At 34.4% G+C, this 22,772-nt stretch overlaps 1 protein-coding gene and 1 non-coding gene across 6 annotated transcripts; one reads left to right on the forward strand and one right to left on the reverse strand.

Annotated features, from left to right (window-relative positions):
* Nucleotides 1–8,272: 8,272 nt before the first annotated feature.
* Nucleotides 8,273–21,594, forward strand: LOC104239582 (myosin-2-like). 5 transcript variants are annotated; one of them, XM_009794246.2, is made up of 25 exons: nucleotides 8,273–8,566; nucleotides 8,773–9,236; nucleotides 10,109–10,210; nucleotides 10,311–10,454; nucleotides 10,544–10,694; nucleotides 10,792–10,819; nucleotides 10,984–11,152; nucleotides 11,287–11,350; nucleotides 11,517–11,530; nucleotides 11,632–11,716; nucleotides 12,391–12,494; nucleotides 12,605–12,743; nucleotides 15,196–15,314; nucleotides 15,481–15,633; nucleotides 15,716–15,805; nucleotides 16,229–16,306; nucleotides 17,200–17,355; nucleotides 17,623–17,790; nucleotides 17,929–18,134; nucleotides 18,213–18,348; nucleotides 18,746–18,875; nucleotides 19,215–19,328; nucleotides 19,405–19,508; nucleotides 20,184–20,390; nucleotides 20,806–21,594. In XM_009794246.2, exons 2-25 carry the CDS (start codon nucleotides 8,778–8,780, stop codon nucleotides 21,277–21,279), a joined length of 3,594 nt encoding a protein of 1,197 aa, XP_009792548.1. In that variant the 5' UTR covers nucleotides 8,273–8,566; nucleotides 8,773–8,777; the 3' UTR covers nucleotides 21,280–21,594. The 5 variants fall into 5 exon arrangements, with proteins under 5 accessions (XP_009792548.1, XP_009792547.1, XP_009792549.1 ...); XM_009794245.2 differs by having other exon boundaries at nucleotides 8,273–9,236; XM_009794247.2 differs by having other exon boundaries at nucleotides 8,273–9,236; nucleotides 20,187–20,390.
* Nucleotides 21,595–22,602: 1,008 nt separating this feature from the next.
* On the reverse strand, nucleotides 22,603–22,675 carry TRNAF-GAA (transfer RNA phenylalanine (anticodon GAA)). The gene has a single exon. It is a non-coding gene; the product is annotated as a tRNA-Phe (tRNA).
* Between the last annotated feature and the right edge of the window lie 97 nt (nucleotides 22,676–22,772).

A 22,772-nucleotide genomic window follows, 5' to 3' on the forward strand; every position in this document is an offset into this window, starting at 1 on the left:
TTGCGCCCGAGACTTGGTCCATGCAAGCGTTCACTTCCCCCATAAATCGTAGAAGTTCGCTCTTGAAGGGATCGTTCTCATTGTTGGGACCGGGTCCAGTCCCCCCAGCCCCATTGGAGCCAACCTCACCCCTCGGGGCGTTGTTGTTGACCCTCTGCGTTGTTTGATTTGTGGGAGCACCGAGAGGAACTGGACCTCGCCTATTCACGTTATTGGAAGCTCCCAATAATGTCTGTTTCAACTCCGTCATAACCTTATCCTGCCGTGTAAGGTGGCCTAGAATGATCGCTTGTTGCTCTTATAGGACCCTTACCACATCAAAAATATGCTCCTCTTCAGCATCATCAGGAATAGCCTCCCGAACATGTCGCAGATACTGCCTATCATGGACCGGCGTGGCACCATTTCCCTTATTGTGGGTGTCACTAACTGAATCTTCATGATGATGTTGGTCTTCTTGAGCCTCAAGATTGTGTGTATTGTTAACATTATTATCTGCCATTTTTTTGCCAAGACAAATAATTAAAGCACGTTAGTAAAATAGGCAAAGATCAACTTAATTACACGATTGTCTAGGCCCCACGGTGGGCGCCAAACTATTTACCCATAAAATGGTACAATTGAATTTATACGTGATTTCTAGACAAGTGAATTAATTCGATTCCGAAATAATAAAATAATTGAAGAAACACGCAATACTTAGCTTTGAAGTGAAGATTAAAGAAATAGTAATTCCGGGAGCCGGGCAGCAGTAATGAAATCAAGGAATAAGAAGATAAAACTGTATAAAGCTGTGAATCGATTATATCGGTAAGTTTGCTAGAAAAGTTGTGTCTTTTACAATGATAACATAGCTCACTATTTATAGCTGCACCTAGGGAACAAGGTCTTAGGATCATGCCCTTCTTTAATGTTAATTATGAGGGTCATTAAAGAATGTGTAACAGTGAACATGGATGAGAAATTCTTTGTAACGGACAATGTATTAAATGTTATGGAACATTCTCCATTAAATGCTACCGGGTGGCATGTATTTATTGCATCTTTATGAGCATCATTCTCTCTGGTCTGCCTTCGGTGCCACATGTCACCCTCTTCTTCAATTACTTAACATAGCATATTTTACCCTATATACTCTCCACTCCCATAATTCCTAGTATGAGTTTGTCAATTTTAATAAGTGAGCTCAAACTTAAGTTGAAGGAGTAGGCAAGTTTTGTTTGAAGGTTGCTAATATTGATTACAAGTTAGTTTATAATTTAAATAGTATATTTTTGGTGGATGTGTTGATCGGTTGATTTAACAAATATCCACTTTTTTGGTCACCTGTTTGGATTTTGTTTCTAATTTAATTTTTTTTTTTTTGCAAATATAGTACTTATAAAATTACCCCTTTCAGACGATGTTAGACTCACATATAATTTTTGCTCATAAAATTTTTCAGTTTGCTCACAAAATATTAAATTGTAGTCTAACGTTTTCCATAACCTACAATATTTTAGACCGTATTTTAATATTTCTAATAAAATTTTCAATTTCCTAAAAAGAAATTTTTCGATCGTGATCTAATTGATGCATCAAATATAAATAAAATAAAAAAAGCTAAACAATTGAAACAAAGAAGGACAACTAGCAAAAACTTCACAAAACATTACACCCACCTTGAAAATGAATGATCTTGATTGTTGACTCCCTCTTGCCCCATGTGCGAACATATAACATTAAAAGTCAAAAGTGTTGTCCATGGGGCAAGCGAGGGGCAATACGGTTAAACTTGAAGTTATACTTATGGTGCAAGCAGGGTAAAAAAAAGGAGGCAAGTGCACAAATAGTCATTCTCAGGGATACTATTTAAAGATTAGTCAGTACTTATTTTATCCTGATATTTCAAATTAAAAATCTTAAATTCAAATTAAGAAACTTTACGTTGATCTTAAATTGATGTTGGGTTGCATTGGTGGGCCCTGTCAAGAAGAATGTTTTATAGTGCATATCCATGTCTGTCTGTTTGAGGATCTTATGTTACATCAACTTCCAACACTTATGGAGGATTAGTTAAATTCCTTGTCTCGGCCATCTTTCTTTCTTTCATTTTTCAACGAAAAGGTTTTTATTTATTTTTTATTTAGCGTTCGATACCTATTTTAAGACTCTGGGATAATTTATATTTGTGTCAAGAAATTTTTGTTGGGATATACTAAGTGGAGAAAAGATATTTTTGTATTGAATATATAAAATATTTTCTCTAATTCATTAAAATGAGCTTATACTTCTAATCTTGATATAATTATTATGATCAATGTAATTTGTTTATTGTTTTGATTTATCAAAAGGTACGACTTTAGAGTTAGTGTATGCCTAATAGATTGGACAATAACGAATAATATTTGTGAATAATAATTAGTTGATAGAATCCATGACTCGGTTTTGAGTTTAATGATACCCCTTTGTGTAAGCTTATAAGTTCTCATGTGAAAACCCGGCCGGTGAATTTTGTATCCGCTACATGAAATATTTAAGCAAAATTGTAAAGGATTTAATTAGTTGGTTAAATTAAATTTTCAATGATTTAATTTAATTAACTGGTATTTGAGATCTTAGCATGAGGAGTTAAAATAAGTGTTATTGAATTTTTGAAATTCATATTGAGGAGTTCAATTGCAGTTTTTTAGTGGAATAAATTACAATTAATTATAGTAAGAATTAATTCATGCTAATTTCGAATTAATACTATATTGGTAGCCTCTTATTATTTATGTGGTCCCTACTATACTAGTAAAAATCTGGACAAGACTTGAGTAAAAAGTAACTTGGGAGAAAAGTCATCTAATAGAGCTGGAGTAGGATTCTACTTATAGAAGGAGAATCCTACACGTTTTTGGAGGAGGATTTTCGGCCAAAATAACTCTATTAAATGAAGACTAATTTCACCCAATAACTTACTTTTTAGAGTTGTATTGTTCTTGCTCACCCAAAAGCAAAATCATCCAAGGTTTTACTAGGCAAATAGCAGAAGACTGCAACCCTGAATTCTTGCTGTCTAAAAGATTTGTGCAACTATTTCAAGAGGTTAGTGCTTCTAATCTCGTTATTATTGCGTTGTCTAGTTTACATATATTTAATGTCGGATTGTATGCTTGCTTTCGATGCGCATGTTCTAACAATTTTCACAATGTTTACTGCTAAAAGTGATTTTTTATTCGGAACTTGAAATCTAAACTTTTAATCGAGGATAAATATACCACTTCAAAACAACCCACGGGTGAAGTGCAATAATAGCCACTTTTAAGTCCGCTATTTAAAATATATTCATAATCTATAATATATTTAAAGATTAGCCAATTTATCCAAACTTCAGGACTAAGTATTCTGAATTTGGAAATTCAGGACTTAGTGTCTTCAATTTTTAAGCAGCTAATTTGAAATTCAGGACTAAGTGTCCTGAATTTCTGAACTACTAATTTATAATTCAAGACATAAGATTCGAACTTCAGGACATAATTTTCGAATTTTAGGACACAATGTCCTGAAGTTTGAATTTTAAGGTTTAAACTCTAGGACGTTGTGTCTTGAAGTTTGAGCGAAATTAATTAATTTTTAAATATATTATAAACTGTGAATATATTTTAAACAGCGTGATTAAAAATGGCTACTTGGTGTCATTTCCAGGGGGTTTTAAGGATGATTGTCAAAGAGTATATATGTTTTGAACTTTTGACTGGTCTATTAATGCACGTCTTTTTCCCCAAATTAAAGAGAGCACATTTTTTGCTACTATTATGAGACGTCTCGTATCTAACCATTCCCATAATAATTAATATCTACCCTTTATTTAATTGAAAAAATACATAAATTTCCCCTATAAACTTGTCCGATAAAATTATTTTATATCTTTATTATATGGACAACCTATTATTCCCTATACTTGTTTTAAATAGGGGCACGTATCATTGGCTCGTTTTTTCACCTTTTTTCTTAGATAAAGTGATATTTACTATTTTCACGGTAATTTTAGAGAGTAACTTATATATTTTTCCTTATGTTTTAATTACTAAAGCATTAGTTAATACAGTTCAATTGCAAATATATCTCTTATAATCTAAAACTAAAAATTCGAACTTATAATATAATGAAAATCTTTCTCAAGAAATTAACATTTGATACCATTTTATTGGAAATTAAGCTTTTACTAAGTATATTAAAGGAAACTTAAAAAGTGTATAAAAAATAGCAAGAGAGAGATAGGGATAGATGAAAACATACACTACTCCAGCACAAGCGAGTTTGAAAGTTGTAATGATTAGACATAATGTTAAGATCCCTTTTAAGTATAAAATATTTCCAAATAGTACTACATATTTGTTACAGAAAGCATATAATAATAATAATTTTAACGTCAGAAGGAGAGCCTTGTCGTAATTGGTAAAGTTGTTGTCATGTAATCAGGATGTTACAAGTTCAAGCCGTGGAAATAGTCTCTTACAGCAATGCAGGGCAGAGTTGTGTACTATAGACCCTTATATTCCGACTCTTCTCCGAATTCCGTGCATAGTGGGAGCTTAGTGCACCGAGCTACCCTTTTTTTAATAATTTTAATGTCATTGTTACCCTACGTTGGTACTATATGTACTAATGTTAGTTTGTCAAGTCTTACGTTTGATATTTCTGGAACTTCATATCTTAGATCTATCCCTAGCATGGTTTGTAATATTTTGGCCAATCTTAGCCACTTATTTTCTATTTTGACCTCCCCCCTCCCCCCGCCCCCCAAAAAAAGAAGAAGAATTATTACTTAGTATTTTCTAATTACGGAGAAAACGTTAGTAGAAGAATAGCACTTTTTTTTATTTCTCACCAGTGTCCGATACTAGTATTAGAGTCTGATTAAATCCGAATTTACATCGAAAAATCACATATTAGAGTAAAATGCTCCATAACAAAGGCGATTTCATACTCATGAAATAAAAGAATAGAACTAGTATTATATAATAGTTACACAAAGATTCATCTCGGCAAAAGTTATAGTAATTGGCAGTTATGCACTTAAATTCTGTTAATATTTTGACTAAAAATCCTATGAACTTAAATGAAATTAAATGGACACATAGTTTGTATTCTCTACCACAAAGTAGTGGTTGAAGTTGTACTTTCCACCTACTAAATTACTAATTTTAAATCTGGATTTGGTATTAGTTGTTGTGCTATGCACAATAAATCAATATTAACTTTACAAATAATTCAGCATTAAATTTTACTAAATGAAGGAAAGTTCTAGTACAATAAAAAAAATTATACTTTAATCAACTACATTTAAAGTAGATCAATTACATTTAAAATAACTAATTTAAGATCAACACAAAGTCTTGAGTGTGTAACAATCTTTGACAAGCGGATTGACTAATTAATTACTAATTAATTAATAATGTTGATACTTTACATTTCAAAATTCACGATTCTACGTGCTTTAAATTTTGAAAAATTCATTACATGGCTCCAACGAACTGCATGAGAGGGTCAAAGACAACCACGTTTTCGTCTTATTCTCCCTTTCATTTATTTTATATATGAATTATTGCCCACCATGACATAATGCAGTCAAACCTCTCTATAACAGTTTTGTTTGTTCCGAATATTTTAGTTGTTATATCGAAGTACTGTTATAGATAACATATATTATAACATAACATAAAAATTGGTTCCGCAAACGCTTGACTTTTATAGTGAAGTGTTGTTATATATGAATGTCGTTATAGAGAGATCTGACCGTAGTTACGTACATATTTTTTTGCCTATTCGTGTTCCATATTCGTATTGTAGCTTGATTAAATTTCGATTCAAGCGGAAAGTAGTATATTAGACGGGGACGGTATTAGAGTGGCGGGAGCGGGTTCGATCGAATCCAATAATTTTGGTCTGAATTTTGTATTTATCTTAAAATATATTGAATATGTATAAATTATTAATTTAGAGTCCGGTCACTTAATACGATTAGAATTCCAAACCTATAAACTTGAAATACTGGCTCCACCTCTAATATTAGGATAAAACGCTCTTAAGTAAATGTGACTCCGTACTCAAGACTCAAATCCACGATCTTTGATCAATGATTAAGGAGTATTTACTACATCACTACTATCTTTCGCGATGACATACTAGTTATCCAATAATATGTGGATCAATAAATATTCGAATCACCATTCCATTAAATAAACAAAAAAATACACATCATAACAAAATACCCACTCTTATACATTCATCTACTTCAACGATGGCTGTACATTTAATTATTTTTTTCCAACTCAATAAATATATATATATATATATCTTTATAAATATACGTTAATGTAAATACAATTTTTTTTCTCATTTCCACGTATGTTATTTATTAGTCCATATCATAAACGCAAATTTTAAATGATATAAAGAGACAAAAACATAGAGTCTCCCAAAGCAAAGTGAGATTGACGATGAATTGAAATTCTATTTTATTCCTTAAACAGACAAAAAATAAGTAAAATATAATGTTTTCGAATATGAAATATCATAAATTTTCACCCACAACGGATACTATTTGAATTGTTACAGCTTAAATATTAGTAGTATAATTTTGTTTGGTGTAAAATTAACACTTCTATAGTCGTGTTAATTTGAAGTTTAAAACGTTTTAAAAATAATAAAGATATTAGTTAGAAAGCTAAAGTGCCAAATTAACACGCAGTTAGATACTCATGGGTGGTTTGGGATAATAGTGGGATAAATTAAGATTAACACGCAGTTAGATACTCGTGGCCACATAGACGGATTCAAAATTTTAAATTTATGGGTTCCTGTCGCAATCTCAAATTAATATACAATAATAACTGAGTTCACAAATAGATATTTAATAAAAAATTTAACAAAAATATAAGGTCTACGCAAAAGTTAATGGATTTTCGGGAACCCATATATTATACTTTAGATCCGCCCTGCTCATGGGTTGTTTGGGATAATAGTGAGATAAATTTAGATATCCATCATTTCCTATACGAGATAGCTAATCCTTCTAATATAAAATTTATTTTGAAGTTAGGTAATACTTATAATCAAACAAGGAATAAATACAACCCCAAGATTTATCTCGGGATTAGTGTTCTTATCCCGTATATCAAATGACCATTTAAATTATATCCTAATTATCTAGTAACTAATCGTCTGGTACAATGGTTGGATATCCATGATATTCTATTAGATGAGATATCTCATGAGATTAGCTGTCTCATATGGCTAATCCCAACATTTTAGTATAAAATTTATTCAGAAATTAATTGATACATATAATTAAACATGAAATAATACAATCTTAAATTTTATTTTGTAATTATTATCTTTATCCCATATACCAAACCGTCCCGAAAAGTTTGAAACAGAAGCCTCTTGATCACCTGACAAAGACAACAGGACAACAAAAAAGGACCAAATTTAGGACATGCCCCCATTTTCTTTTATTTTATCCTTTCCCTTTCCTTCAAGGTTCCTCAATGTTCCTCAATGTTTTATTATTGCCATTGTCTGTCTTGTCTACCAAATCATTGTATTATTTTAAAAAGACATATCCAAATTTTTTCTTGAACTATTCCAAATTGTTTAATTTTTTATATGTATGATTTAAACTTCAAAATCATACCATAACCACTATTTAAAAATTGAATATCGTATCCAATAACAAAATACCAATATCGAAATTTTAGAATTTTTAATTTCGGTATGTTAGTTCGGTATTTTATCAAAGTATGGGTAGCCCTACTTGAAATATTACACGGGAAAACTATTATTTTGAAGCAGAGTCTTGGAACAATAATAAAATTATATTTGTGTGACCTATAGGTCAAAGATTCGAGGGTGAAATCGGTAGGGTAAACTGCCTACATTATATGTCCCTTGGAATGTGACTCTTCCCTAAACGCTACGTGAATGTAAGATCAATAGTAGACGATAACGAACTAGAAACTCAGAAAGAGATCAAAAGCAAAACTCGATATCTCATACCCCGAGCTGCAACAATAAAAAAAATATCTAATCACATTTCACGAGTGAGGTTCGGAAAGAATACTATATGCACAAATATTATCCTTACTTTATGTGACTAGAGAAATTGTTTCCGCTGGATCCTCGGCTAAGGACCATCCTAGGAAAAAATTCAAATTTTCCTCAAAGCAACTACCAAAATAATATCTCACTCAAAATGGCAGTGGTTTTTTTTGTTTGTTAAACAATAAACAACGTACAACACATAACAGGCACACACATTTGAATAAACAATTTTAGCCTTCTCTTTATTCTTCTTCGCCATTTTTCTTCCTCTCAACAATCTCTTTAACCTTAGCATTTGTCAACCTCGTAATTTGTGAAAAATCTGCAACCATTGGTCTGTTACCTTGTTCTTGATTTAGCTTAGCAAGAAAGCTTTCAGAAACTTCTATTTCCATAATTTCATTTCACTTTAGGGAAGAAAAAACAAGCAAAAATTATCAGCTCATAATTCCATTTGGGCTTAACAGAAATCGAAGATATATTCGAGGAAACCGAGGTTTATGCATATTTTTTATTTGGAATTTTCAGGTTAAAATTTGATGTTCATGTTCGAGAGAACCCCTCAACATAGGAAAATCTCGAACATGTATTTGAAATTCTGAATCTGAATCAGGGTTTTTGGATTTGAATGAAACTACATTTTACAACCGAAATTTTTTTTCTAAAAGAAGGAAGTTTCTATTTTCCTTTTTTGGAAACCAGATGCAATGTTGTCCGTTTCGGCACCGTCGAGAACACGCAGTTCTCTGGAAGAAATGCTGGAATCACTCAAGCAAAGGGACGAGAATGAGAAACCCAAAGATATACCACCGGCATTACCGACCCGACCCAAATCAGCTTCTAGAACTAGGCCACCTTCTCCTAAGAGAACATTGCCCAATAATACCACGGGAAATCGCGGTGTTGTTGAGTTGGAGAATGGGAAGAAAGAAGAGGTTAAAGGGAAAAGAGGAAATATGTTTGGGGCCAAAAAGGGTAAAGAGATGATAATGGAGTTTAGTGAGTCACCTTATGTTAATTCATTTTCGGTAGAAAAGGAATATAGACAGAGATTTTGGGAAAAAGATGGTGCAAAGCTGCTTGATAATAATAACAGGGTTCATTATTCACTCCCAAAGTTTCGCGAGGATGAGTGGAATGACAACATCAGTTATTTTATTGAGAAGGTAAAAAAGGAAATTACTGTAAAAAATTGTGTGTTATGTTCAGTTTTATATACTTATGACCGCTTCTTTGTTGCTTTGTTGGAATGGTGCAGTGGCGGAGCCACACAAACTGAAGGGTGGTTAGTCAAACTCCCTTAGACAGAAAATTATACTATGTATATAGAAAATTAGTATATAGGTCAGAGATTACTTTTTGTAGATATAGAATAATTCTTGAACACCCTTAGTGAAATTCATGGCTTGTCGTGGTTTCTGATAATGGGTAGTGGGACAATCCGTAGAGTTTGAAATAATCTTTTGGCATGGGGAGTTGCTCGTGTCATTGATTGACTAGCTTTTATGAATGCCGTCAACCTACAATAACCCTCCTCCCTTATCTGGGTTTGGAACTAACAATGTGAGCTCGTATAAGATGTGTAGTTCACAGACCAGTGTTAATAGAGATGATTCATATAGCTAACCTCAACTAGTTTGGGCGTTTGGGATTTAAGATAATTCTAAATCTAAGGTTTGGTAAGAGTAATATCTTATTTGGTTCTATAATGCACAGTACATCTGCTTAGGTTCGCGAATGTCTTTTGAAATATCTTTCGTGTCTTTTGTCTCTTGAGCTTACTGCAGTTTACTCATAAATCTTTGGTGCATGTTTAAAAAGTTGATGTTACTTACTAAATGGTGAGTAGGCAAGCAAAATTCGTGCATGTTCTACTTTGAACTCCTATTGTTTTGTCAGAGTGTGTTTGGTTTTTCTTTTTTGGCTGGGAGATTTCACTGATTTTACCTATTCAGTTATAGCTTCGAGACGGATTTTGCTTGTAATTAATGAGTTATGTTTGGTTCCGCACACTCAACTTTGAAGTTGTATGTTTCAGAAGCTTTGTGTCTGGTGCCATCTGAAAAATAGACAATGGGAAGCAGGACAGATACAATCAACTTCTGGAGACAAAGCTTCAGTATTGCTTTCTGATGGCAGTGTGAGTTCACTTGTTCTGGCTATTCACTATGATGAACAGTGAAGCTTAAAACAGTTGAATTAAAAGGATGTGTATGTAATTGGACTTTGTCATCCTATAGGTTGTGGCTGTGCCCATTGGAGAGCTTTTACCTGCAAATCCAGATATTCTTCAGGGTGTTGATAATCTCATACAACTTTGTTATCTCAATGAGCCATCAGTTGTTCACAACCTCGAACATAGATATCATCAGGACAGAATATATGTGCGTACTCTTAGGACGACTCATTGTTTCATTAGATGTAAAACTTCATGCCTTTGTCTTAATGTTTTCTGTTTCCTCTATGCTTACAGACTAAGGCGGGCCCTGTTCTAATAGCAGTCAATCCCTTCAAAGAGATCCAATTGTATGGAAACGAACATATTACAGCTTACAGGCAGAAACTGTTGGATGATCCTCACATTTATTCTGTTGCCGACGCTGCCTACAGTCAAATGATGGAAGGTCTTTATAATACCAAAGTTCATTCCTGGTCTCTGAAAACTTTAGATGAGTGCTGTCTCCTTATTTTTTTTTTTTGCTTTTGCTGTGTTTCTTGCAGATGAAATAAATCAATCCATCATCATAAGGTTGGTTGAAGTGTCTCCTTGTTCGATTTTGTATAATCTGATGACAGTAAAAATGTGGTTTTCTGAACTGGTTTTGTAATTGCATGTCTTGGCTGTAATGATCAAATTTACGATAAGCCTATGCTTGTATTTCTAAGTGACTAGCTTCTCTTCATATCATGTAGTGGGGAAAGTGGATCTGGGAAGACGGAAACAGCAAAGTATGCGATTGAATACTTGGCTATGATTAGTGGAGGAAACAATCGGATAGAAAGCGAGGTTCTGCAGACAAGTTGCATATTGGAGGCTTTTGGGAATGCCAAAACTCCTTGGAATAACAACTCCACTCGATTTGTCAGTCTCTACACTTGCTTCCATCTTTTCTGCCCCTTTTTATGGGGGGGTTGGGGGGGGGGGGTGGAGTAGATTTTTTATGGTTTATGCCCCTTTTTTGCACTTGAACTGACAGTTGTCTTGATGGGTTGCAGGGAAAGTTGATTGAAATTTGTTTTAGTGCAGAGGGAGGAATTTGTGGTGCTAATGTACAAACATGTAAGGATGTTTACTAAGTTGAATCTCCTTAGAAAATACAACTTGTTGTAATTGTCTTGTTAGCATTGTTTTGGTATCAATTTCTTGTAATACTGTTTTGGTCTCATTACTGACTTTTACACATCTTTATGCATGTCTAATATCTTGATGCTAAAATAATGAGCAGTTCTTCTCGAAAAGGTGGGCATATTTCTTCTCTGTGTTCTTCGTTGGATTGTCTTGTTAAATATGTATCTGTTCATCAGAGTCTAAATTTTTTGAAACACGTCTTATTTTGGCAGTCAAGAGTGGTTCAACTGGCTCATGGCGAGAGGTCTTACCATATCTTTTACCAGCTATGTGCTGGGGCTCCATCTGCTTTGAGAGGTTTGTATTTGGATTTTGAACCTTTTATTGTAATATCTTTTTGTTACTTATTTTAGCTGTTTGGGCTTCAGAGCTGTCATTCGCTCTAGGTTTTAATTGTCTCAGTAGGATATGATTATTCAGTAATTTCACTATGCACCTTTGTTAACATTTTCAAGCCAATGAACCAGCTTCTATTGTTACTGCTGCATTTTACAACCTGTGAGATGTTTCTCCTTGTATCTTTTCTTAGAACTGAAATTACTATGATTCTAAAGGTAGCATAAGAGCTATAATTTTTTTATAAAGTGCTTTTCTTATTCAGAAAACATTAGTTGATGATGGTGATCTTTTGTCTGAATTTGTGACATTGTAATTATAGATATGTATGAGCTTGCAATCACGAGTCTGTGGTTGCTTTGCCTAGATGCTATAATGTGTTATATACTTGGTGCGTGGAAGTTTGAGCTGGAAAATTTGGAATTTGAACAATAAACTAGAGGAAGTATAGTTTCTAATATTTTAGAAGCGGAACTACTGTTTCTTGGCTAGATGTGTGATTGAATACTCTACAATTCTGCATGATTTTTGTTTTTGTTTCTCTTTGTTTGAGAGAGGAGGTGGGTGTTAGTAAAGAAGTCCTTGGAAGATTTTGCACTTTCACATTCAGAACATTTATGCTATTCTTTTGTCAGATAAACTAAAGCTGAAAGGTGCATCAGACTACAACTTTCTCAACCAGAGTGATTACTTGGTGATCCATGATGTTGATGACGCTAAGAAGTTTCACATGCTTGTGGTGAGCTAAAGGGATCAAATTTACGGTTAATTTAGATTTTATTTTTCTTTCGATTCAAAGTAATGGTGGATCTATTTGTTATTAATTCCTTTCATGCACTTCCTTTTCAGAAAGCCCTAAACACCATGGGGATTTCCGAAAGAGACCAAGAGCATGCTTTTCAGATGGTTGCTGTAGTGCTATGGCTGGGAAACATAACATTCCAAGCAATTGGCAGTGAAAACAATGTTGAAGTTGCACAAAATGAAGGTGAGCTATATTTGTGAAACACAGTTTTGCTAATTTTGCTCCTCTTGTTTTAATATTTGATTTCTATGCTTATACTTGTGTCATTATTGATCTCTGATGCAATTCTTAGTAGTCAAATGTGGCCTAGACTTCTTAATTTATGAAAGTTCTGGAGTTTCATGAGGTCATACAGTTCTTCAAACTCGTTCACACCAGGAGTCGGACTGCAATGAGAACGGATACAGTTACTGAACAATTAACGTATAAAGTAGACTGGTTCCAGGATTAAAGTTGGCGATAGGTGCTGTCAGAAGCAACTGTATTTGACTCTTTATTTATTTTTAAACGAAGAGTATGGTTGACTATTTAATAATTGGTAATCCGGAAAGATGAATAATTCTTGGTTATTAATAGTATTCCTTGTTAATCATCCCAATATAGTAGCACTAAGTAAAATATTCCATTGCGAAAGAACCATTTAACCATTTAGTACTTACAATTTCATCACATTCGGTTCTATATTACAAAAGTAATCTGGTAAAGGAAAACAACGTGACGACCTAAAATCGGAGGGCCGTGATTGGCACTCGTGGATCCTACTCCTGTTGAGCGAACCCATAAACTCTAGTACCTCTTAATCATCAACACATGCGTAAGGGCACTTGCTTGCCCAGACCAACACTCATAGACATATAACCATGCATAGATAATCCTCAAAATGTGAATCCATAACCCAATCACATATATAATACGTTCCGACAAGGGACTACATCATTCACATATCACAAAATACATATACCACTGTCATCATGGAATTTCTAAAAATGTGTAAAGGAGTGCAATATATCTTCGGGACCGCCGGTTATGCAAAAAGAATAGAAAGCTCATATGCCACCACCAGATTCATGAGTGGAGCACCTAGCTCGTAACTGTGGGATGCGCGTTTGTATATGCAAGATAGTGAAAGGAGTGCGTATAAAAATTCTCGGTAAGTCTTGCAGACTTCCCTCCAAAAGGTGGGACAAGTCCTTCAGAGAACATGCATTATGTAGCCAAAACATAGTTTCATAAATACATCATTAATTGAAATCATATACATGTGAAAGATCATTTAACTCTTCATATGCAATCGTGGGATTTCAAATCATATGCATTGGCTTAAACATTTAAAGATATTCCTTGAAATCATATCATTTGTCTGATGGCCATTTACACAATCAAACTATGCTCACAGGTTCCATAAATCATCATACATTAAACATTCTTTAAATGTGGGATAATAGTTTGGAAATCTTATTTGAGAGACAACTTATTCCCACAGATCTTTTAACAAATCATACTTTGCTCCCAAGAGTCAATACTTCTTATACCTCACGCGCGGGGGCCATACTTTCTCATAATCTGCCTCTTAGGGGCCATACTTTCTCATTATTCACCCAGAGGGCCATGCTTTATCATAATGCGGCTCATACGGCTTCAATATATAACATTTCAATACAACGCTTTTGGCCTCATCATGTATCTTATGAATATTTGTACAAATATGGTGTGGGCTTAAGCATGATATATTGTCATTTCCACTAGCACGACCCCTTTTGGGTTTAAACATGATCGATATATCAAAACATAGATATTTCAGTATTCATTTTCATTTCATTACAATCACCCACCAAACATATTCCCATCGATCCAATACCTTAAACCAAGTATTTCTCACATTCCATTATATAAAACAACTAATTTGAGCGACATGGAACATAGATTTGAATTAAGCTTAATGAAAATTTACGGGGACTTAAAAACAAATAATTGTGGGATAATCATGTCTTTCCTTTTACTATTACTGAAAATAGATTCGTATCACCTGTTGTATCTATTACTGTGATACTAGAATAGAAGAATATGTATTTCCTTTGTCCCATTGCATATCCCCTTATCTTACTCCCCTTCTTCACTTTTATTCAAGTAATTTTTCCGTTACGATGCTCAATTTGGAACCATCCCCATGCTATGCTCTAAAAAGGATGATCAATGGTTATTTTGTTTAGCACACAAAAGAAAAGAAGATTCACAAACACGGAGATGTTCAGTATTCATAAATTACTGTGAGGAGGATGAAAGAGTGTAGATAACATGTTTAGTTTGTGCACAATCAACTTTTTGTTGACTGCTTTGCCCTGTACCCTATCTGAAATTTCTTTGTCTGGTCAAATATTACAATGTTGTTTCTCCTTTGAGTAGGAGACAGTGTGTCATGTTTTGTCATTGTCAGTTTTGCTACTATTTCCAGCACTTGTTTTTTAACTGCAATGTAATCTTTTCTAATCATCTTTTTCTATTTGTACGCGAAGATTTTGAATTATTCCCAATTTTGCGAGTTTCCTGATACAGTGTTATATGTTCGTTATAACTATGATTATCTTGCGGCGCTAAAGCTAACCTGTTTGATATTTCACCATCTCTAATATTGCAGCCGTTATAAATGCTGCTAGCTTGTTGGGCTGTAGTGCCAATGACCTCATGCTAGCTTTATCAACCAGGAGAATGCAACCTGGCAAGGATAAGGTTGTCAAGAGTTTAACCATGCAGCAGGTAGGTTACTTGGTTATATAGTTCTCCTACAGATTCTCTCTTCGACATTTTCATCCTCACATTTGCCGTAATATGCAATAAGTGTGTTACTTTTGCGTATTATGAATACGGCACTCCTACCTTTTCTCTTAAGAACCATAAAAAAATGATTTTAACTTTGGTTCAGGCAATTGATACAAGAGATGCATTGGCGAAGTTCATCTATGCAAACCTTTTTGACTGGATAGTGGATAAAATTAATAAATCTCTTGCAATGAGTAAAGAAAAGACTGCTAGAACCATAAATATCGTAGATATTTATGGCTTCGAATCATTTGAGGTAAATTGATTTTCAAGATGTTGTTGCTATTGTACCGCATAAAAGTATATCTGTTGTCTCACTTGCCGTTCCTCCTTTTCAGAAAAATAGCTTTGAACAACTTTGCATAAACTACGCAAATGAGAGGCTCCAGCAGCATTTCGACCGACATCTGTTTAAACTTGAGCAAGAAGTAAGAACGTTAGCATGTTTTGTAGTTACTGACTTCTTATTTCTTCATGCCCTTTTTTTGGGTTATGGTTCTTATTTCTTCATTCCTTTCAGCTACTCAGTTCCTTAAACTTAGATAGGAAAACAAATAACAATGCTTTTTGCTGACTGTGCATCAGTTAGCTATAGTATGAGTTAAGCTTTTTCCTTGTCAAAAAATGAGTGAACTTTTTGTGAGAACTTTTCGTGAGAAAGTCTGAGCAGATATTTTAGAACCTCTGTTGCTGTCTGCAAGTGTTGTTGAAGTTGTGCAGATGAAATAAAGATCATTATCAGACACTTTTCTCTTTGTATTTGTGGATACCGAGCTTTATTCAGACTTCTGTAGATATTTATTACAGCTTATGTTGAATACTGACGCCAAAACTGATGTACTTTAATTCAGGAATATGAATTGGATGGAATTGATTGGACAAAAGTAGATTTTCAAGACAACCAAGAGTGCTTGGATCTTTTTGAGAAGGTATTTGTGCCTTTTGGTTCTTTTCTTCCACTCATTTTGCATTCAGGAATACTCATTGGGGTCGTTTGGTAGGAGGTATTAGAAAAAATAATGCAAGCATTAGCTCTATGCATTACTAATACCTTGTTTGGTATATTTTTTCAACATGTGTATAACTAATACTTGTATTAGTTAATAACTAATACTTGTATTAGTTAATAACTAATACTTGTATTAGTTATACATCTTACTTGGTATTATCCTATGCATAAGTAATGCATAGAAAACTATGGCATTAGTAATACCAAGGCTATTAATGCATGCATTAGTATGGTTAAAGACAAAATTATCCTTAAAGTCCCTTAAAGCTAGAGAATATGGAGGGCATTTTTGTATACAACTATTTTTCTTAAAAATTGTACAATCCATTATAATTTTAATACATCACACCAAACAGTAGATAAGAAATATTATCTGCATAACTAATGCTTGCGTTACTAACCCATGCATTACTAATCCATGCATTACTAATACACCTTATTCCGCACTATTCTTATACACCCTACCAAACGACCCCATAGTCTGCAAAATTTCATCACTTTGGATTACACTTTTAACACTTCAGCATAATACAGACATAATCTTGTTTTATTTTCCCTTGCAGTATTCTTTCTCTTTCTCATATTCAATTGTCGATTTGGATAAGAAGAGACACTACCTCATTCGAATTATCACAATTTTGATGGACATCATTTACAAACACACTCATACTCACATGCACACGCAGACACCCACCATATGTTCATATTGTAGAAATACTTCTCGGCAGTGAAGTTGAAAATGCAAATTATCCAGTACACAGTGTAATGATATATCATCTCTTGATCTATGGATTCCAATGATGCCTTTTGCAGAAATCCATCGGGCTGATATCTTTATTGGATGAAGAGTCAAATTTTCATAAAGCGACTGACTTGACCTTTACCAATAAGCTTAAGCAGCACCTGAAAGCTAACCCTTGCTATAAAGGAGATAGAGAAGAATTTGGCATTCGCCATTATGCTGGAGAGGTCAGTTTCTTTTCGAAATGTATCCCTTTTGGTGTCAAACCTGTGCCATATGATGTCTCTTTAGATGTGAAGTGGCGATTTCCTTGAACTGAGACTCTTGTGAGGCAATTAAGGTTTGGGATCTGATACATTAGAATTTGCTCATGGACAATAGTTAATGTTTCAATTAATAAAGATCAATAAGCTTCTTCAAGTATATCTAATATTCATTACTCGCTTTAATAGTTCTGTTTTGACCATCATAAAGTTTTAATTTTATCTTTTTAGGTCATCTATGACACAAGTGGCTTCTTGGAGAAGAATAGAGACACGGTGCACTCTGACATTATTCAGCTACTCTCGTCAAGCAGTGAACACTTGCCCAAGTCGTTTGCTTCTTCTTTTGCTAATCAGTCTGCAGATTTTCAGAAGCAAACAGTTGCTACTAAATTTAAGGTAGTATGTCATTTTCTTAATTCCTTATAAAACTAGATGTGCTGGTAAATTTTTTTATAAATTTCTTTTGACAAAATAACAATTTGTATTCTGATGCTATAAGAAATACCTAATGTTGCCTTTATCAAAATCTTGCAGGACCTATTGTTCAAATTGATGCAGCAGTTGGAAAGTACTGCGCCACACTTTGTTTGTTGCATAAAACCGAACAGTAAGCAGGTTCCTGGCATGTACAATAATGATCTTGTCTTTGAGCAGCTCAGGTGCTCTGGTCTTCTTGACATTGTTAGGATCTCTAGATCTGGGTATCCTACTAGGATGACACATCAAGAATTCTCTAAAAGGTGAATTATGTGCTCCTTTCTTTGCTGCTGAGTTTCCCTTTTGGATGCTTTATAACTTATACAAATGTGTTTATTTAGGTATGGCGTCCTTCTTCCGCAAGTTCATGAATCCAAAGATCCCTTAAGCATGTCAGTTGCCATTCTGCGGCAATTTGATATCCTTCCCGAAATGTACCAAGTTGGGTATACAAAGTTATATTTCCGAGCAGGACAGGTAAGTTTGTTGCTTTATCGTAGTTTCTTAAGTGTACCTATTTTTTCTTTCATTACGAAAAATAATTTGGATTGCCATTACTCATTGAAGCAGATACCTTGTAACGTATTTAATTATTACTACTATAGAATTAAGCCAATAAAAATGTTATGTTTCTTAAAATTTGGTTACATCATGAAGAGAATTTCCGATTTAAGAAGCATATTTGACTTCAAATATTTCTGCAATCAGTCCCGTTATAGTAATCTAATGAAAAATGAAGATAAATATGCTAATAATTTTCCTACGATAAGTATGGCTAATTTGGACTTCTAGTGAGGCAATGGTTGTGCACGTTATTAAAGAATCGATTTCCTGGTGTATCGAATTTCTGAACTTCTTTCTTGGTGACTTGTAGATTGCTGCACTGGAGGATGTGAGAAAACAAGTTTTGCAGGGCACTCTTGAGGTACCAAAGTGCTACAGTGGTCATTGTGCTCGTCGTCACTTCCATGAGCTCGAAGGAGGAGTCATCATACTCCAGTCATGTAAGGCAAAATGTTTTGCAGCAGTTTTAATTTTGAGAATGTTGATGAACCTTCGAAGAAGCTATTCATGAACAGAATTTTCTCAAGCCAGTTTTCTTTGTATATGATTTTGTTTGTTTTAAGTAGTTAGTATATTACTTAAAGTTCTTGAGCAACCAGGGATTCCATATCCAAGCTCTTTTCTCTCAGTTCTTTCTTCCTTTCTTTCCTTTCTTTTTTTAGTGGAAATATGTCACACTGCTGAAAGTTCTTAAAGTTATTAACGGCATGAAATATTGTGGAACTTTTAAGCCAAGGTTATTATTCTTGGAGGTATGATGTCAAAATATTTTCTTGTAGTCGTTCGTGGTGAAATTGCTAGAAGGCAGTATAATGCATCTCTGGAGTCAAAACGAAAGGCTGCTAACAAAGAAAACGACAAGCAGCTGGTGGCTGTTGTGCAGATACAATCAGGTAAAGTTTTTTCTTTGGCGTCTATGATTATGAAATGAAATATGGGTTTATATGCCTTGCTTTTCTTTTATTGCAGCAATTCGTTGCTGGTTGGCTCAGAGGCATCTTAATCAGCTGCAAAGTTTGAAAAAGTTAAACCAAGACAGAGAAAAACAAGGCAGAAAGACGTCGGAGGTGAAGGTACCGTATTTGATAGAGAATGATGGATATCTTCATATGCAAGCTCTCTTCCGTCAGCTTCTGTTATCTAGAGGGACCCTAGCATGGAATGATTTATCTTTCTTCTAAAAGCTTTTTCATAAATACTATTGTAATTTGTCTTTTTTCTTCGTTCAGAATTGTAGTGTCTGCTTCAGGATTAATATCTTTAAGAATTTGGTGGCCTGTTGCGTGAAGCCAGTTTTAGGTATCTTTTCCCCCCTTTTTTGACAAGCAAATCCAATTAAAGGTGTTCTGCTACTTTTCTGATATGAGGAATGAGAAAATGTTTCATATTGTCTCCTTTCTCTAGATGATGAAATGCTTAGTCTTGAAATTGCTAAGAGTTTGATTCTTTAATTAGAAGGTAAAGAAGTGAGAAAATATGAGTCTTTTTCAATGGATAGGAAGGCCTTTTTTTTTGGTTTAGATGTTAATCCTATTGCCCAATCTGCAGCACAAAGAAAAACAATCAATTAGCAGCCCAAAAGGAAAGAATAAGGACAGTAGGTCAAGAGTATTTAATGGAGCCCAAAACCCCTTTTCTCTACCTTATAATCCACTTTCTCTTTTCTCTGTTCTAATTGCCCATGGCTGTCACTTTGACTGCTGAAAGCAAGGTTGATTCTGTACTAAGCTTAAATCTTTTTGTCTCAGCAGGACTTGCCTGCAGAAATTTTACCTTCTGTTGTAGAAGACCTCGAAAGGCGCGTTATGGTGGCTGAGGCATCCCTTGACGAGAAGGACAAGGAAAATGCTGCCCTAAAGGAGCAAGTAAACCAATTGGAGGCCCGATGGTCAGATTATGAGGTCAGGATGAGGTCGATGGAGGAGATGTGGCAAAAGCAAATGGTGTCTTTGCAGGTTTGTAATATCTCCAAATCCATGTGATAATGTAGTATAATTCTATTCATGTAGCAGAGTTTTTTGTTGTTGCATTTCTTTCCATTTGAAGAAACAGTTTGTGAGATGAAACTGCGGAATGAGACTGATAAAATCCTTTTGAAAGTTATTTTGATGCAATTAATGTGCATGTAGTCATTACGCTTCTAGCGCATTGAACAAGCATATTTTCTTTTCCCACGGGAGAAGCAATTGTTAGAGTAAAGAAAAATAAATCTTTATCAATGTAGGAAGAATTGTTTTTTCTACCATGGATGTCTACGTGGTTGACATTATTTATTTTGCTTTCAGAAAAGGAGTTAAGGTTTATGCTCTTCTAGATACATGAATGTTTAAATTGCCGACTATCTTATATATCAAATGCTTCGCTACGCAGGCAAGTCTGGCTGCTGCCAAGAAGAGTCTCGGTGTTGACAATCCAGCCGGTCACCCTGGAAAACGTGAAGGTTCCCAATCTCCTTGCGGTTATGATTCTGAAGACACAACAACTATGGGCACTCACACTCCTGGGGGCAGCACTCCTATTGAATTTGCTAGCAACGGTGTAGATTTTGGAGGTATTAGAGAGAATAATGGCGGTTTATGTGTAGTCAATTACCTTAACAGGGAGTTTGAACTACGGAGACAAAATTTTGATGATGAAGCCATGGCGATTGCTCAGTTGAAGTCAGAACAGTTACATTCGACTAATCCTGCAGAAGATTTTCGAAGACTGAGACATAGGTTTGAGGAATGGAAGAAAGATTACAAGGCCCGGTTAAAGGAGACAAAGGCAAAGGTACACAAGTTTGGTTATTCAGAAGCAGAGAAAACTCGTAGAAATTGGTGGGGAAAGAAGAGCAAAAGATAGTAACTTTACATAATTCTTCTTATTTTGTGTGTGAAAATGTATAGTTGAAAGTAATTTCCGCAATTATGAGTGTCTTAGTGTAGCAGAATTAGTCGAGACTGGGGAAAGTAGTGTGCTCCGAAAGGATCCACTCTGATCCATCTGTTTGTGAATAGCTTGTTGTAGACTATGTTAGGTTCTGAACATACATATATGTTGGAATTAGTTCGAAAACGGACTAGAGATTTCCTAGTCCATAGATTTTTATGCTGAGTGTTGCAGCAGTTGTGATAGATCAGTTGCAACTGCAGAAAAATGATTACTAATTTTGTACAACTTAATGAGTGGCAAAATATGTTTGCGTTTTGCTTATTAGATATACATTTCTGGACTGATTAATTTTAGCTGTTTTTTTAGAATTTCGTTATAAGTGGAATTACCTATATATATACTGCGTACATGCTACCCTTTTCAGACCACACTTGTCTCTGACCACGCTTGTTTTCAGACCACACTTGTCTCAGACCACGCTTGTGGGATTACACTAGGTTTTTTGTTTTTTGTTGTTGTATCCAAAATGGCTTTCTCCATTCAACAAAATGAAAAAATTCATGTCAAAATTCTAGCTTTGTCACAAACCATTGTGGAGCTTTCATACTTAGAGTTGGTGGACTTAAAGTAGCAAAAGTTTCATATGACAAACAACAGCTTCTGGACTTTATTTGATTTTGATAAGATAAACTGCCATTCAAGATTGAATGTTGTTGCTACTTTTCCTTTCCTTTTTTGCAGTTACAGCAAAGTAGAGACTCCATTGTTGAGATTGCAGTTACTTTTCCCTTTTCCTTTCCTTTTTATTTTTTTTGGAGACAGAAACCATATATTCCAACAACATACCTAGTGTGAGCGTGACCCACAAGTGGGGTCTGGTGAAGGTGTGTTGTATGCAGACCTTACCTTTCTACCTTGTGTGAGGTAGATATGCTTTTTCTAATAGACCCTTGGCTGAAGAGAAAAAAAAAATTTCAAATCAGGTCTGAAAAATACAAGAGTAAAAAAACAATGATGAAAATACTGAAAAAAAAAGTATAGATAACAAAATAAACATAGTAAAAGAAAAATGAGTACTAATAAAATTGAAAAGCATATACTCCCTTAATTTCAATTTATATGACGCAACTTGTCTTGGCACGGAGTTTAACCAAAAAGAAAACTTTTGAAACTTGTGGTCTAGGGGCTTTCAATTTATGTGGTTATAAAAGTTTCTCATTAAGAATAAAATGAAAAGTTCTTTCTTTTTCCTTTCCAAAAAGATAAAACCATAAAAAAAAAAAAAAAGGAGAATGCGGTGAGCGTGGATCGAACACGCGACCTTCAGATCTTCAGTCTGACGCTCTCCCAACTGAGCTATCCCCGCTTTGGCTTGGTGACGCTGTTTTATTTTATAAATAACCGAGCGTAAATAATAACTGGAAAATTCGAGGACCGTATTGCAATATTAGAACATTTTCAAT

Source organism: Nicotiana sylvestris, chromosome 8 (assembly GCF_000393655.2).
Source record: "Nicotiana sylvestris chromosome 8, ASM39365v2, whole genome shotgun sequence".
NCBI classification, from domain to species: domain Eukaryota; kingdom Viridiplantae; phylum Streptophyta; class Magnoliopsida; order Solanales; family Solanaceae; genus Nicotiana; species Nicotiana sylvestris.